Source organism: Manis javanica, chromosome 5 (assembly GCF_040802235.1).
Source record: "Manis javanica isolate MJ-LG chromosome 5, MJ_LKY, whole genome shotgun sequence".
In the NCBI taxonomy this organism is placed as follows: domain Eukaryota; kingdom Metazoa; phylum Chordata; class Mammalia; order Pholidota; family Manidae; genus Manis; species Manis javanica.
The window spans coordinates 14,098,100-14,114,778 of record NC_133160.1 but is presented as its reverse complement, the minus strand read 5'-3'; the positions used below and the strand labels follow the sequence as shown (position 1 = coordinate 14,114,778).

The following is a 16,679-nucleotide window of genomic DNA, read 5'->3' as shown; positions in this document are numbered from 1 at the left end:
GCCTGCTCTCAAAAGAGCCCAGAACTGCTAGCGACCCAGCTCCGGCCACCCGGCTCTTCTCTCAGCCACGTGAGCACACCCAAGGTCGTACCGGTGCATCCTGTTTTTACTTGTTATCGGCAGAGTTGGTCGATGGCTGGAGGATAACTTGACATTTTAGCCTGAGTGCTTTTCATTGTTATGATTTCCTACTACCCTTCCCCAACTTCCGCTACCCTTTCCCCAATCGGGCAGTAACCTCAGAGGAGGGATGACCCAGGAGGATGCAGAGAACAAGACAGTCAGACTTGGGGTTTCTCAGTTTCAAATCTAAGAAGAAACAGACTTAGAAGGGTAAGTGCAAAACCAAGCTGCCCAGCCCCCAAATGAACAAACAAATGCCCTCCCACTTCCTACCAGGAGAGCAGAGGAAGTCGGGTGGACAGGGAAGCCGCTGAGATGTCAGAGCATCCTCTGGGAGCTCTGGGTCCCTGGGCGAGGCTGGGCTGGCGGTGCTGATGCTGACAGATGCCAGGAAACCCCAGAGAGGCTTGGGGAATCTGAGAGCAGAGGGGACTTGTGCCCTCCTATGGGTGGAGTAGAGAAAAAGGCACAATGCTTTGCAGAATGGCAGCCTGGCATCTTGTCAGGTCAACCTGCAAGTCTCTAAGGCTCTGTGCGCCCCTCCGTGCCCCAGAGACGATCCCATTTTCCCTGTGTACCAGGGCCAAACTGAGACAGGCAGAGTAATATTTGAACACAAGCCGTACAGTTGGGCTTCTGAACCTATTATCTCAGCAATTAGGCAACAGTGTCATACAGAAAGGACGGGAAAAACAACCTGAATATCTGGGGATAGAAATGTGTACCCATTATTCTTGCAAACCCAAAGGCCCTTAATTAACAGCACGATGGCTAAGACCTCTACTCTCTCATGGCTGGTGACATGGCCTTTCCTCCACACCCATCTCTCTTCCACCCCATTCTCCTGGTCATCTCAGGAGTCCAGGGTCCATTTTGTAAGGGGGGTGGTCTGAGGTCCAAAATCCTGAGAAATGGCAGCGCCTTTTGGGTTCCAGGGCCCTGCAGGGGGACCAGTCTCTCAGGCAGAGCGAGGCCTTCTGCAGCCTGAATTGAAAGTTTCCTCCAACATCGTCATTGTCTGCTCCTCAGTTCCTGGTGGGATTGTGAGCAGACAATGGGGAACTGGCAGGCCTGGTAATTAGCCGTAATTGTTTATAATATCTGGGCGGCTGCCTGATTTCCCATCCCAGGGTGCCTCGCCGGCTGCCAAGGAACCAGGCAGACGCCCCGGAAACCCTGAATGGGTTATCGCATCCTCCATGGGGCTGGAGGAAGGAAGGTTAAAGTGGTGGCAGGTCCCTGCTGGCAAGAGGAACAACCGTGTCGGAGACCCCATGCCACCTCTTCCCTGCAGTAGGACGAAGGCAGAGGTAACAAAGTCAGAGCTGGGCCCATGCCTCAGGGGGTCAGTGGCTCACTGTGTGGTCAGTGGCAACTGCTTGTGTCTTTGCACTTGAGTCTTATCCACAAACAAGACCATAGCCACCTCATGGACGGGGTACAGCCATTCTATTGTAGGTGCCTGTGCTGTACCATACCAGGTTTCAGTGTTTCAAAAATCTTTGCTCGTAGGATCCATTCACAAAGAGACGGAACGAGCTTGCTGAATGATTAAGTACCACATACATGCTACTACTTGGATTCCAGTGCTGTGCAAACTGGTGTTGGTTTTGTAACCTCTCTGAGCTGCTGTTTTCTTATATTTAAAATGGGAATAAACTGTAATCACCTTAATGAGCTACTGGAGGAGGTCAGCGAGATAAGGCAGGCAAGGTGCTCAGCACAGGGCCGAGCACACAGCATTCGCTGAATGAATAAAGGCTTGCGACACCATGCCCTGCTGGTCCCTGCTGCCCAGCCTGGGACAGCCTCTTCTCCCTCTCTGAGGTGTTTTCATGGCATTTTCAGTACCAGACCACATTAAATGGTTAAGAGATGCATAAATACTGCACCAAAGATGGTGCTTTGGAGATGGCCTGAAATTTGGGGAAATGAGTGTCAGAAAGACTGCAGTCCACAGGTTACTGTAGAGTGTTGATCCAGGACTGTCTGAAATGGGTCAGAGAGCTTGCAGTACCAGAAAGCAGGAGCTCTGGGTGCAGGGAGATGTTCAAGGTGTGTGCATTTTATGTATTCCTACGGGGTACAGCTTTCTACATTCACCTGTGTTTCTCGTGAGTGAAATCACACCTGCGCAAAAGTGAAATCTTGTTGTGCTCAAATTCTTCCCTAATACTTCAATCATGCTGGAACAAATTCACGTTTTCAAAACAGCATTGTAGCAGAATTGACTGTACGCCAGGATATACAGCATCACACAGTCCTGCTTCTGGCTTTTCAAGCATTCAAGACATCTCCAAACCTGCCTCCCACCACAGGCATGAAGCCAAGGATTTATTTTTTTATTTATCAAAAACTTGTCAAGAAACCAAGCACTAATAGTACTAGATTATCAATAGGGACTCATTTTATCCTCATGTAACAACTCTATGACATAAACAAGGTGCTTATTTTTAATACTCACTTTACAGAAGGAGAAACCAAGGCACAGAGAGTTAAGGAACCCAGTGAAGATCACTCCCCTCGTAGGTGGCAAACCCGGGATGTGAATCCAGAGCTCACCTTCTTGGCCACTCTGCAGTTCTGTCCCCCTGTGCCCTGAGGGGGCCTTGCCCGGGGCAGAGCGCCAGGCCTTGCAGCCCAGGTTCCGGGGTCAAGCAGCCCTGGACTTGAGTACTGACTCCCTCACTCTCTAGTTGTGGAGAAACCTTCTTCACCAATCAGAGCTGGGCTCCCTTTTCGGTAAGTAGGAATATACAATGATGGGATCCCCTCAGGGCTACTGTAAGTATTAAATGAAATAAACTTCTTAGAACAGAATCTGGCACAAATGCTCAACAAATACTAATGCTTGTAAGACCGAACAAAACAAAGCCCCCTGCCTCCCAGCCCATGGTCATACACAGTCCTGGTTTGTCCTTCAGGCAGGATGACTCTGCTAAACAGCAGAAATGAGGGAGAGAAAAGGGGTTCTGGTCACCCACCCAGCCTCCTGGGCCTTTGGCAATTAGGGAAACGGCCTTGGAGGAACGTGCCCCTGAGCCCGGGCGCAGCGGCCCTGCCTTTAGCTCACACTCTGCTTTGCACAGCTGTGGATACAACGATCCAAACACCCAGGGAGCAGGACGCTGGTGCCCCAGACACCTCAGGACCACGAAGGACAGAGGGGAGGGGCAGGAGGGACACTGGCAGCCAGGTTGAGAGCTTCCCGTTCACAGAGGGGATGCTGAGGCCCCACTCCATGTGATGAGGGACAAGGGGGTGGAGTGGGTAGGCATGGAATGTGTGCATGCTTCTGCTCATCGTAGCTACCCATTACCCATCCAAATCTGCACAGCATCACCTGTAGGCCAGGCCCCATGCTGGGCCAGCACTGAATTCAGTGTCTAGTGGGACAGACACACACGTGACAATTACACCAGAGTGGAGGATGCTGCAGTTGAGTAAGAACACACTGTGAGAGCTGCTGATGTAACTGTAAGAACGGCAGACTGAGCCGTTCACTGCCCCTGCCCACGCCCAGGGCAGACATTGCTAATCAACCTCAACACTCCTGCCAAGCCTGGACCGGGCTCCAGAATCCTCCTCAGCACAGCACCCCATGGAGCCACTATCAATTAACTGGAGTTGGCATATGAGATAAAGCTTACTTGCCAGTTCTTAGCTGAGATCTGGAGGAGGAATGAGTCAGAGGATGGAGATGGAGTACGGGTAGGAAAGGGCAGGCTGTGTAGAGGGAGCAACGTAGGCAAAGGCCTGGAAGTGAGACAGAGAAGTGGAAGGGGGTTCAGGGTGATGGAGCAGGGGGCACACGGTTGGAGACAGAAAGACTGGCACAGGTCAGAGGAAATAAGTGCTGAGTGACAGACCACGGGGTTTAGACCAAAGAGGGACCCATGCAGGGACCCATGCAGGAGTGACGAAGAACCTCACCAGGGGGTGGGGATGGAGAGAAATGGATGGAGTCAAAGATGGGCGTGAAACGGTAGAGCCCAGTTATGGATTGGATGTGGGTGTGAGAGAGGGGGGAGCCATCTGAAAGCTGAGGTTTCTGGTTTGGGCAGCTGGGAGATAGTGCACAGCACCACAGGGCGGAGGCTCTGCTGGCCCCTGCCCCCATATCCCTTGACTGTCACTACCTCAGTGCTTGCTGACTTCCAACTGCCAGCACCTTGTTCCTTTGCCTACACTTCTCTGGCCCCTGAGGAGTTTCTCTGGCCTCCCGACTCCACTATGCTGCAGTAAGAGCAGGAGAGTTAACTGGGAGAAGCCGTCAACCAGTAACTGGTAAGAGTTGGAGTATGAATACTTGAGCTCCCTTGCCTCCCAGGACACTCAGGCACATGTCCCACACTGGCTCCCAGAGCCCCCATCAGGATTAAGCTGCAGTTACCCACAGTGGCAGCTGGCTTCTTAGGGCACACATTATCGGACGCCTCCCCTGCCCTGTCTCACTCACATGCTCCTCCACCGTGGTTTTCTGGAATCATCCCCCAAGTGAGCTACTTGCACTTAAATCCATGTCTTGTGTCTGGTGCTGCAGAACCCAAACTAAATCAAGCAGCCACCAGGGAGTGTCTCAGGATTCAGAGGGGTCCAGGGAGGTACTATTCTTGTGGTCCTTTCTCAGGGGACTTGAATCCCTGCCCTTTGTCTTGGGGAGAGGGGACTGCTCTGGGGAAGTGGGGGACTTGCCTGGTTGCCAAGCCCACAGCTGTTCCCTTCCATCCTTAGCCTACAAAATCCTGATTTTTCAATCAGGCAGAAGGGGACTCAGGAAAAGAAAGCCCTTTCCCATCCCCAGAGGATAAACCCATGATTGGTTCCCTCCAAGGCCTGTGGAGGGAAAACATGGAAGGACTCATGAAGCCAGCAAACCACCTGTGAAGCATCTACCTCCAGAAATCTTGACAGATGCAGCTGTGAAATGAGGGCAAGAGCCAAGTATAATAGTTAGGGGCAGACTCCAAACGACTAGATTTGAATCCCAGCATTTGAAGCCGATTACCAGCTGTGTGACCTTGGGCAGGTTACTCAACCTCTCTTGGCTTTGTTTCCTCTTCTGTAAAATAGGGATAATAGTAGTCCCAGAGTCACCAGGTTGTTGTAAGAATTAAATGAGTCAATATATGTAAAAGAACTTAGCACAGTGCCTACACAGAGCAACTGCTCTGCAAGTGTTACCTCTAGAATGTTATTTCCATTAAGCCAGGCCTTCTCAACCTTAACATGTACACAAACCACCCAGGGATCTTGTTAAAATACAGATTCTGATTCAGCAGGCTTGGGGTGGAGCCTGAGATGCTGCATTTCCAACAAGCCCCAGGGGATGCCTATGGAGTTGGATGCTTTGAACAGTGAGAGCTGAGCTCATTGTTAGCTGGTCTTGGGTGACCTGAAGCCCAAGGATCTGCCTTGAAAGAATGGCCCAACCCATATGCACCCCTTCCCAAGCTCCCGGCCTGGTTAGGGAGCAACATTTCCAAAGTTCTCTATGCCTGTGCTTTGCAGCTGCCCGCTAAATGCCAGCTGCTTGGTCAAGTGAAGGCAGCCTCTGAGGTGCTCAGCCAGTTGTGTGGAACATGTAGCCGCTTGATGCCATTTGTTGAAATGAAATGCCCTGTACCCACCCACAGGAACACACATGCTTGGTGATCCAGTGCACAGGCAGGCAGACCCAGCAGCACCACGGCCCGCAGGCTCGCGGGGGCTGTGCAAGTGCGCTGGCTCCCTGCAAGCCTCAGCTGGGCTGGCAGGAGCCCAGGGAGAGGACAGTCACACCCCCTCCTGTTTCAGAAGCCTGGCATCTTGGGTCCCACCAGGGCCCAAAATACCTCCAGACCCAGGAAGAGGCTGACCTCAGCTCAATGTCCTCACCTGTCCTTTCCACACCCCTTGCTCGGCCAGTTGTTGGGAGAGTGGCAGGACCTGGCTGGGCTCCGTCAAGACTCAGACCCTTTCAGGAGGACACAACTCTCTTCTCTGCTGGACTGAGCACCCTCTAACTCACAGGATCCTTCCTCAGGTGGGCTCAAGGCACCCTCCCTCCAAACTTCTAATAATCATAATCATCACAGCCAACATTGATCCCATGCTGGCTCTGTGCTAAGGACTTTAAAGACATGATTTCATTTGGGGTGGCTCACTGTACCATTAGGATGCGATCGGTGGCAAGGAGCAAAACACGCAAATAAAGTGGCCAAATCAACAACCAACAACATGATCATAGTAATAATAACAGTGCTTGCTGTGTGCAGTCTGTTCTAAGTGCTTATACATATATTACCTCATTCAATCCTCACCATAACTTTATTAGTGGTCAGTACTATCATTGTCTCCTTTCCGTATATGAAGAAATTGTGCTCAGAGAGGTAAAGTAACTTCCCCAAAGTCACATAGCTACTAAGCAGCAGAAATGAAGCACAAACCAGGTTTGTGTGACTCTGAGGTGCCGGCTTAGAACCTCTCTGCATTGTGATCAGACTCTTCGGGCCCTTACAGCAACTGACAGAGAGAGCCATCTCCCAAGCACCTGCCGTGTGCAGGCACGATCTCACTTCTTCCTCGCAACACTCCCCCACGCTGCTCCCACTGGACTGAACCGTGAGGCCTCACTGTGCCCTCATCTGCTCTCTGTAGAATGGGAATACGGGTCGGGTCCCGGTGCTGCGGTGCACTGTACCTCGCTGCCCTCCCCTGACCTGGCTCTCCGAACTGCCCAGGAGGCAGATGAGATTCTCACCAGCCTCCTGAAGCTTAAGGAGCCGGGAGACATGGCCAAGGCCATCCAGGGGGGTCAGTGGCAGAGCCAGGACTGGGACCCAAGCCTCCTGCACCCCTGAAACTCAGCAGGAACCCACTGCCACCCAGATGCCTAGAATATCTTCCTCCAAGTGTTGCTGCAGGCCGAGTTCCTCAGGTTAAAGAAAATGTTTGTTCCTTTCCTCCTCCTCCTCCCCCTCTCCCTTCCGCCTGTCCTCCTCCTCTTCTCGCCCTCCGGAAAGGCTCCCTAGGAGGTGGGTGGAGCAGCAGCTTCTGCCAAGGCAAGGCCATTCATAGAGCCCGGAGATGCCCCACTTAGGGGGCCTGGGGGTGGGAAGGCTTTCAGCCAGCAGAAGCCCCCAGCTGCCAGACCAGGCCAGCAATGGGCGGGGAGGTGGCGGCAGAGTCCCAGCCCTGCCCCTCAGTGGCTTGGCCGGTGTCTGTCCTGGACAGGCCACTTAGCCAGTGCTGTCCAGTGGAACTTCTTCCTGCAATAATGGAAATATTCTATTTCTGCACCATCTAATACGGTTGTCACTGGACATGAGCTGCTACTGAGCACTTGAAATATGACTACTGTGATGGAGGAAGAGAATATTTAATTTTAGTTAATTTACATTTAAATAGCCCTGTGCCTAGTATCTACTGAACTGAACAGCTCAGCCTTAACTTTTCCAAGCACCAGTCTCCTCGTGTGTGTGACAAGGATCCTGATTCCCCAGCCCCGGCTGAAGACAGCTGAGAGAAGGAAGCCATGAGGTGCCCTGGCTGGGACTCAGGTCTCCCTGATTCCAGACCTACTGATACGCTGTGTGATCCAGGGCAAGCTCCTCAACCTCTCTGAGTGCCCTGGACATCTGTATGATAAGGAAGCCACTCTGGATCAAAGTTTCGTTGCCTTAAAATCCATGAATGGGTTTTAAGGGAATCTAGAAACCCCTAAAATAATGAGGAAAACATGTTTGGAAGGCTGTGCATGTGAGAAGGAGAGCATGTGTGCATGTATTTATCAGGGGAAAGCAGACCCAGGCTTTCCCCAAATTCTCAAAGGCATCCATAATTGCTCCATGATGAGAACCCCCTGTCCAGGTTGGTCTTCTCCCAGGGAGCCTTTTAAAAATGGAGTTCCTGGGCTCCACTCCCCGAGACTCTGAGTCAGGACACAAGCCTGCAACCTGTATCTGTAGCAAGTTCCCAGTGATTCTGATATACCGTCAGGCAAGACAAACACTGGCAAGGAGCTGGTCGATCCTAATGTTTTATGACTTGATCTATGTGGAACTCCTTATCAGGCAGTAGTACATATTTTTAAAAACCCACTGGGATTTAAGAAACTAAGAAAGAGAGGCGGAAACAGTAACCATAATAAAACCCCACTCACCCTTTCTTATTTGCCAACGCTGACACACAGGACTTACATGCCAACCCCTGTTCTACGCTCTTTATAAATATCAATCCATTTACTCCTCATGACACCCCTGTGAGGTTGGCACTATTAGCCCCACTTTATAGATGAGGAAACTGAGGCACAGGGAAATGACCTGCCCAGGATCAAACAGGTGGTGTGTGGCGGAGCCAGGATTCAAATCTATCACTTGATCCCCAGAGTCTATGCTCTACTCCCTCCCTTCTGAAGACGTGGACCACCCAGGAGCCCTGAGCCAATGCCCCACCAACGTGACGCTGACCCAGGGCTCAGTCCCTCCTGCCCACCAGGGAAGACTGACAGCCAAGAGGGCCCCACACTCACTTGCCCTCGGAGCCGTAGCTGTTCATGCTGTCCTCAATGGACTCGTGGCTGGCCTGGCGCAGCGTCCGGCTAGGCATCTCCACTGCCAGGCCTGTCTCCGTGCTCCTCTGGATGGCCCCCTTCAGCCTCCGGCTGTCCCCTTCCAGCCAGAGAGGCCAAGAGAGATGGGGAGAGAGACACAGGGGGGGAGGGGACAGACAGGCAAACCATCTGGTTAGTGTCACAGTGACTGGTGGCTGCCCAGAGCTGGCCCCACGCCCCATCCATCAACCTCCTCCTGTCACCCGCCTCACCTGCACCTACCCTCCTGAGGGCAGCCCTGCCCCTCGTGCCCACCCAACAGACAGTATCACATGAATCCTGTTAACTGATGGGCTCATTTACATGTACTTTTCTCCCCCATAAATTCATTTCTCCCCTGAATTCAAAGGAATTCAATTCAACCTTCTCCAAATCACTTCTCATCCCCCTCTTCAGCTACTATTTATTGAGTACTGACAATGTGTCATACTGTCTGTCAAGAGCATTGCATGGACTCAGACCAAGGTTTCTCTATCTCAATGCAACTGGTAATTTGGGCGGGATACTGCTTTGTTGTTGAGGCATCCTGTGCCTTGAAGGAGGTCTAACGGCATCCCTGGCCTCTACCCATTAGATACTAGTAGTATCTCCAATCTAGTCATGGAAATAAAAATTGTCTCCAGGCATTGCCATACATGGGTGCTGTGTGTGTGTTTCTAAGTGTGTGCCACCATGTCTGTCTCCTACAGATATCCGTGTTCAGATACACAGATGCCTACATACTCAGAAAAGCACATAGTAACACATACCCAGGAATAATATACATGCAAAGACAGTTTGTCCAGGTATGTCTGCATGTCCCTATCGTGTGCTTTCATGGGTCTCCATGTACCTATCATTCTGTGTTTCTTAAGTTAAACAGGTATGTGTGTTTGTGTGTGCCTGTCACATGCCCAAGCGCATATCCATAAGAAACATGTGCCAACCCACCCAAGCAAGCAGAGAGAGACACGGACACTGCATTTCTGCGTGTGTCACCCTAGGTGTTTCTGAACACATTGGAGAGTATGTATGTCCTGAGTCTGTTTCCTTTCATTCCACCATTTGTTCCTTCCCCAATTTGTGTCTATATCTCACCACCACCCATTTCTGTTTCTCTGCGTATAACAGGTACAGGGGCAAAGGGAAAGACTCAGAAATGCACATGTGCACGCTTAGAAACACAGACTCACAGGCACAGAGAGACGTCCCTACATACACACACATGCAGTCATACATCCAGGGACAGATACTACCCTCTGGTGGGAATACAGACCCGCCACCTGGCCCTCTGCGGGCAGGCTGCACACACCTGCCTGGGATTGTCACCTCCCCACTGAGCCGTGTTCTGGAGCCCCGCCCAGCTCATCCCCACCCACCAAGGTCTGACACATTTCTCCCAGAGACGGAGGACCAAAGCATGACAAACACCTCAGTCCCTCCCCGCTGGGGCTGAGGAGGCGGTGTGGGGTAGTGTGCTTCACATCTGCATGGCATCCTACAGCCCCAAAGCACTGCACATCCAGCACCCGAGCTGGGCATCCCCACACAGATGAGCCTGTTGGTGATCAGACGTCCCTGGCACAGAGTCCCAGCTCGGCAACCCCTGGCTGTGGGGCCTCAGGCCAGTCAGGCAGTGGCTACCTCTGGAGCCGTTGAGAGGGTTAAATGACAGAGCATTTACCACACATAGTAGGCCTGGCACATAGTAGGTGCTAAACTAAAGTAGCCACACCACTGCAGAGGAACACATCCCAACATTCCTCAGATTTGCTCATGCCAGAACTGTCTTGTGTTTCCCTGACATGCCACCTTCCCACCCCATGAGTCCCCAGTCTGGGGACCATGGCTGCATCCAGCCACATCAGCAAGGTCCACCATCTGACCTCAGCCTCTGATCCTTCCACCAGCCATCTCTTGCTGACTCAACCACAACCCCAAAGTGACTGTCCCAATGGATTCCCAATCCTGACTCCATCACCCTATCCATCCCAACTGATGACCTTTCTCTCACTTGGCTGAAAAGATGTTTTTTTTTCATTTGCTCTTTTCTCATTCGCAAATGTCACCATTCTCAGGCCTTTTGACCTACCCCTCGGCTCTGCCCCCTCTCTGGGAGGAAGGGGTCACCCTTCTCCTGGTCGAGGCTGGCCCACCATCTGTTCTCCCCATCCCACCTCCTCCCACCTCAGCGGGAACTCCTCCTACAAGCTGTCGGCTCTGGGCCTTGAATTGCCACCTCTCCATCCTCTGGCTCTTTCCACTCCTCCTACGAGCCTGCTCAAATCTTCACCACCTCCTCCAACCAACAAACTTCTTTAGAGAACGGCCTCTCCACCACAGCACCAGCCATGCACTCTCGTCTCCTGCAGCGTGACTTCCACTCTGCCAGTTCACACAGCTAACTACACCCATCTCCACCGACTGCATGAGACCACGCTCAAGGGCTTATCTGGGCCCCCAACTCCTGAGGCATGGCCCTTTCATTCAGTCAACAAGCATTTACTGAGCGCCTTCTCATTTGGTAGGAAGCCCTCATGAAGATGTTAAACATGCTTCCAAGTCTGATCTCCACATATCGATGTGAGACAGAGAATTTCAGCCCCTGCTTCTGGTCCAGCAGGGCTCAAAAATAGACTCTGGCTTGACATGCTCTAGAGGACAGTGTTGATGCTCCACGTTTCTACCTTCTTACCACCTTTGTTAGGCCCCTTCTGTTGGTTTACAGACCCTCATACACAGAGGGCAGGGAGAGACCAAAGAAAGGAAGACCATTCCAGATTGGTAGGTGGCAGATCTGATAAGCAAGGGAACTTAATACATTAGGCTTGTCCTGGGTGGCTGCAAGGTGAATAGATCTCTGCACCCACCTGCCAGAATCTCAGCAGTGTAGACAGAAGCCTTAATGGGCTTCAGTCACATCTATGTGCAGATGGTCTCAAGAGCACCTCACTCTCTAAAGGCCAAGGCCTTGGAAAGGGCTCCTCCCACTGTGGGAACAACGGGCAGAGTACACATTCCAAGGGAAGGAGAGGAGATGAGGAGGTTCCAACTGCCCAGCCCTCAGGTCAACCAGTAGTCATGTGCTCTGGAAGGCCTCCTGCAGCACCTCCACACTGGCCTCTGAAAGTCACCACCTGCCTCCTTTTTTTAGGTCTTTCCTTGGGCTACTGAGCCCACCTTGCCTTCACGTGGGCAGAGGTAGAAATGCCTAAGAATTTACGACTCCCACTCCCATGGTCAAAGCCTATGTGGAGCAGGAGAATGAAGCCAGGATCAAGCAACTCTGAGGCATAACACAGGCTCAGTGAACCCATGGGAGGGGCTGAAGCCACCCTCTGTGGGATCTGAAGTCTCAGGGGGCACTTCCTTCATGTGCCACCTGCACACAAATCTCATCTCAGGGTCTGCTTTGGGGAAACCTGACCTAAGACACCTGCCCTGGCTGGCACCCTAAGGGAGTCAAAGTTCACAAATCCCTGCACAGCTGGGTTCCAGAATCACAACAAAAACGCCATCCCCTCCATGAAATATGATAAAAAGAGCAGCTTCATAGTGGATACAGGCATGGAGGGGGCACACTATCCAAAGATGGAAGGGGAACAAACAAGGGGATCTGTCGTCCTGGTTCATGTAACACTCCATGGGGAGGCTTGGAGGTGGAGTCCTGTAAACTTTGGGTTCCAGTGACGTACAAATAAATGGAGTTTGGGTGACCCATTTTTGATCACCCAACTCATACTTTCTGGTCCCAAAATTCAAACTGTGCAGGCTGAATTTTCTCCCAAGGGGTCTTAAGGTCCTCTTCTCCCAACTTGTGCAGAGTTATGTGCATGGAGGTGACAGGCAGGCATGTAGTCAGCTGGAATCCTGCAGGAGGTGGCAACAACTTAGGGTACCAACACCATCGTGTGCCAAACACCACGTCTGACGCTGGGGATGGAAGGGAGACCAGAATTGGTGTGGTCCCTGCCTCCATGGAGCCCACATCAAACAGATGATCACACTGATTGATCACAAGTATGTTAAGTGCTTTGAAAAGCAAGTACAAGACATAATGCTAGCACCCAGTGGGGTGCAGAAGGAGGGGGAGTAATATAGGCTACTATAGGCTACTGATCACTTTACCCTTTGAAGCAGTCATCACTTCAGATCCTTCCATCTTTGGCCTCCTTGACAGTGAATTTTGTGGATCTCCGCCTGTCCCTCTGACCATTGTCCCCATCCCCATACACCCTTTAGTTACTGGGTCCACTCTTTCTCTAGATCCTCCCCACTGCTGATTTCATTCCTCCCCCAACCTCAGGACCACCCTATGCAAATGAACGCTATGCCCCGATATGGAGCCTTAACTCTTTCCAGAGCAATACTTACAGCTGCATTCTGGCATCACTCCTGGATGATTAGTAGGCTCCTTGAATGCAACCGGGCCAAAACTAAACCTATCCCTCATCCCATTTCCCCCAACAACTCCTGATCTATGTTTCCAGTCTTCCCAGCCATCCAGACTCAGAACCCCCCACTTAGAGGACTTCTCTTTTTCTGCTCTCTCATCAGATGCCAGGTCTTAGAAAGTCTTTGCCTGTAATATCTCTTATATCTCCCCTTCTTGACCATTTTTGTAGCCAACCACCTCATTGCCTCAAGTCCAAACCATTTTAATGGCCTCCTTACTGGTCTCGCTGCTTCCACCCAGCCACCCAACAAGCCATTAACAGACTAATTATCTTAAATTACCATTCAGACCATGATATTTCACTCCTACTAATTCATTCTGCCCAAATAGTCACAAAAGTACACAGAGAGGTTCCCCACAGAATCATCATCAATGAAGTGATGGAATTATCTGTCCATCAACAGGGGACTGGTTTACTAAATGACACATCCCCACAATAAAATACCATGCAACTGTTAAAAAGTAATCATCTAGGTCTACATATACAATAACATGGAAAGATTGTCCCAACATACTGTTAAGATAAAAAAGCATGTTGCAGGACAGTATGTAAAATATGTAATTTTTGCAAAGCTATAGATAGCTTACATATGTGTATTGCTTTATCTTTATGTTTATTGAATAGGCACAGAAACATTTGGAAGATAGGAACCAAACTGTTCATGGGGAGTAACTGTAGAAGAAAGATTGTTACAGAAGGTATGTGAAGATCATTTTTTGTAACTTTTCAATCTAAGTACAAGATATATACAAAAAAGGGCACAAACCATAAGTACATAACTAGATGACATTTCACAAAGTAAACACACCTGTGCAACCAGCACCAGATGAAGAAAAAGAGCAGTACCAGGGTCGCCAGAGTCCACTGGTCCAGTCTTCCAGTCTTTACCTCACTCCACACAGGTGGCCACTCTCCCGACCTCTAACTCCAGATATTTATTTTGCTTGTTTTTGAACTTTATAAACAGAGCATGACCTTTCTGAGAGGAAAGCAAGGAGCTGGCTTCTTCTACTCAACATGTTGATTGCATAAAACCCATCCATATTGTGTGTAGCTGCAGGTTGCTTATTATCACTGCTGGATAGTATCCCACTGTATGAATATACCACAATCTATTTATCCATTGTACTGTTGATGGGCATTAGATTTTTTTCTGGTTTAGAGCTATTAGGAATAATGCTGCTATGATTACTTTAGTGCACAGCCTTTGGTGAACATTTGCACCCATGTTTCTTAGAAATATATCTAGGAGTGGAACTGCTGGGTCATAGGGCAGGCTTTTGTTCAGATTTAGCAGACACTGCCAAGTGATTTTCCAAAGCAGTTGTAGCAATTTATACTCCAGCCAGCACAATGTGTAAATTTTATTTCTCTTTTGTCTGCTTGTGTCTTTTGAATATTTTATGGTTAAATATATTAATTCTGTAATGTAAATGAAGATAAAATACAAATTTACAAATAAATCAGAGCTTCAATCATGCCATGATCCAATAAACCTTAGGATGGTTTCTCATTGCCTGCCAAATTAGATTCAACCTTCGCACCCAGGCATCCCAGACTCCTAACCCCATCTGCTACTGGCCTCCCTCACAGTCTCCACACCCCAGCCCAGCCAGGCACCTCTTGCTTTGTGTATATTCTCAATAATTCCTTCATCCTAGCTTTCTCTCCTTAACTTTCCTCATATCCTGACCTTTCCTATCAAAATTCCAACCACCCTCCAGAGTTAAGCTTTAAATAACACCTATAATTTATCAGGTACTAACCAAACTCTCAGGGCTGTTGTGAGGATTAACTATAACAATAAGGTTAATGTAATAATACAGTAACATTTAATCCTCAGGACACCCTAGGTGGGTGGTGGCATACATTAAGCACTCAATAAAGATATCTATTATTAATATTATTACCACTGTGCCAGATGCCATACCATGTGTTTTGCATAGGCATTGTCTCATTTAATTTTCAAACTGTGAGTGAAATAGTTACTACCCCATTTTACAAGGGAAAAAATGAGGATCAAGAAGGTTAAGCAGGTTTCCCAAGAATACACAAAGTTACTAATGGCAGAGCTGGAATTCAAACCAGGTCTTTCTGACTCCAATAAATCATGTTTTTAATGAAGCACTAAACTCACTAAGCTCTATCTACCACCAGAATTCAAATGCCATCTCTTCCACAAAGACTTCCCTGATCAGATTCCGTGATACCCAGGGCATTTCATTTTCACCTCTGTTGGGGTACCTATTCCAGGGCACCTTGAAACAATCTTCAGTCAACCTAGTTGATATCTGTATCTACAGTGTAAGCTCATTCCTCATTTACTTCCCTTCAGCACCTAGGACAGCACTCAGCATTGCCCATCTGCACTAACAGTGTGTTTGATTGAACTGGCTTTATTTTTAGTATGTGTCCTCAGGAAAAATGCAAAGTATCCACTAAAGAAAATAAGTCTCATTCAGTTGTTTACACCAGAATACCAATGTGTTTAATGTACCTTCTCCTAAAATCAAGTGTTCATAGGGAACAGAGCAATAAAATGATCATAATGATGAATTACTAGAATAGGTGCCATTATTTTTAGCACTACCCTGTAGTAGGCACTAATTTATATATATATATAATTTAACCATAACTCTGAGAGTCACATATCGTTATCCTAATTTTACAAAAAGGAACCAGACTCAGAATCAGTGAATTCTCCAAGGTTACACCAGAAAAGACAGAGCTAGGTTTTAAACCCAGCTCTGTGTGAAAACTCTTAATTAACCACTAGAGATCCCAGGAATGTGGTGGTGGGAGATAAAGGGAGAAAACCCAACCATTAACCACTTTGACATTTTATCAGAGATGGGTTTCTACAGCTTTGTTTTCCAGGTGAGAAGCCCAAAGCAGAGAGAGGCTATACCACTTGCTCCAGGTCCCCAGGCTCTAAAATCCTTAACCACCCCACCGACCAGAGTGTAATCTTGTCTCTGAGAACGGCCCCCTCCAGCTCCACATCAAAACCTGTATAGTTTCCTGGAAACAAAAACCCTAGGTCAGTGGGTTGTTTTAAACCAGGATGAGAGAAGCACCATGGTCCCTGGGGCTCACTGCTTCTCCTGCCCACAGCCACTGCCCTTCTTGTCCCTCTGAAATAAATACCCTGGAGGCTGCTCTTCTTCCTCCCTGGTCAACCTCTCCCAGGCTTAGGTATTCCCAGTGACTTCAGCTTCATGTGTCTTCACTGCGTAAGTCTTAAAACTCATCTGAAAATCAAGAGCTGAACTGACATGCAGGCACTTAGGCTTCCATAGCCCTCACGCTGCCTCTGCCTGTGTCTCCAAGGACAGGCCAAGGAAACACAAACCCTGATTGAAGGCCTTCTGCCTTCTCCTCTTCTCTCTAGAGCTGTCAGAATCTGCCTTCCCCAGTACAGCATCGAGATAAGTAATGACTCTATGGCATCTTACTACGCTGACAGACAGTGACTGTAACGGGGGCGATGGTGGTGAGTACTTGATGATATGGGTGAATGTTGAAAC

General features: G+C 49.4%; 1 protein-coding gene across 1 annotated transcript in view; it reads right to left on the bottom strand.

Annotated features, from left to right (window-relative positions):
- The window catches only part of RIMS4 (regulating synaptic membrane exocytosis 4), a 56,230-nt gene that overhangs the window by 12,503 nt on the left and 27,048 nt on the right, over nucleotides 1-16,679 (bottom strand). The window contains exon 2 of the mRNA XM_017662101.3: nucleotides 8,636-8,774. Coding sequence (XP_017517590.1) covers nucleotides 8,636-8,774 — 139 coding nt within the window. The remainder of the gene's footprint in view (nucleotides 1-8,635; nucleotides 8,775-16,679) is intronic.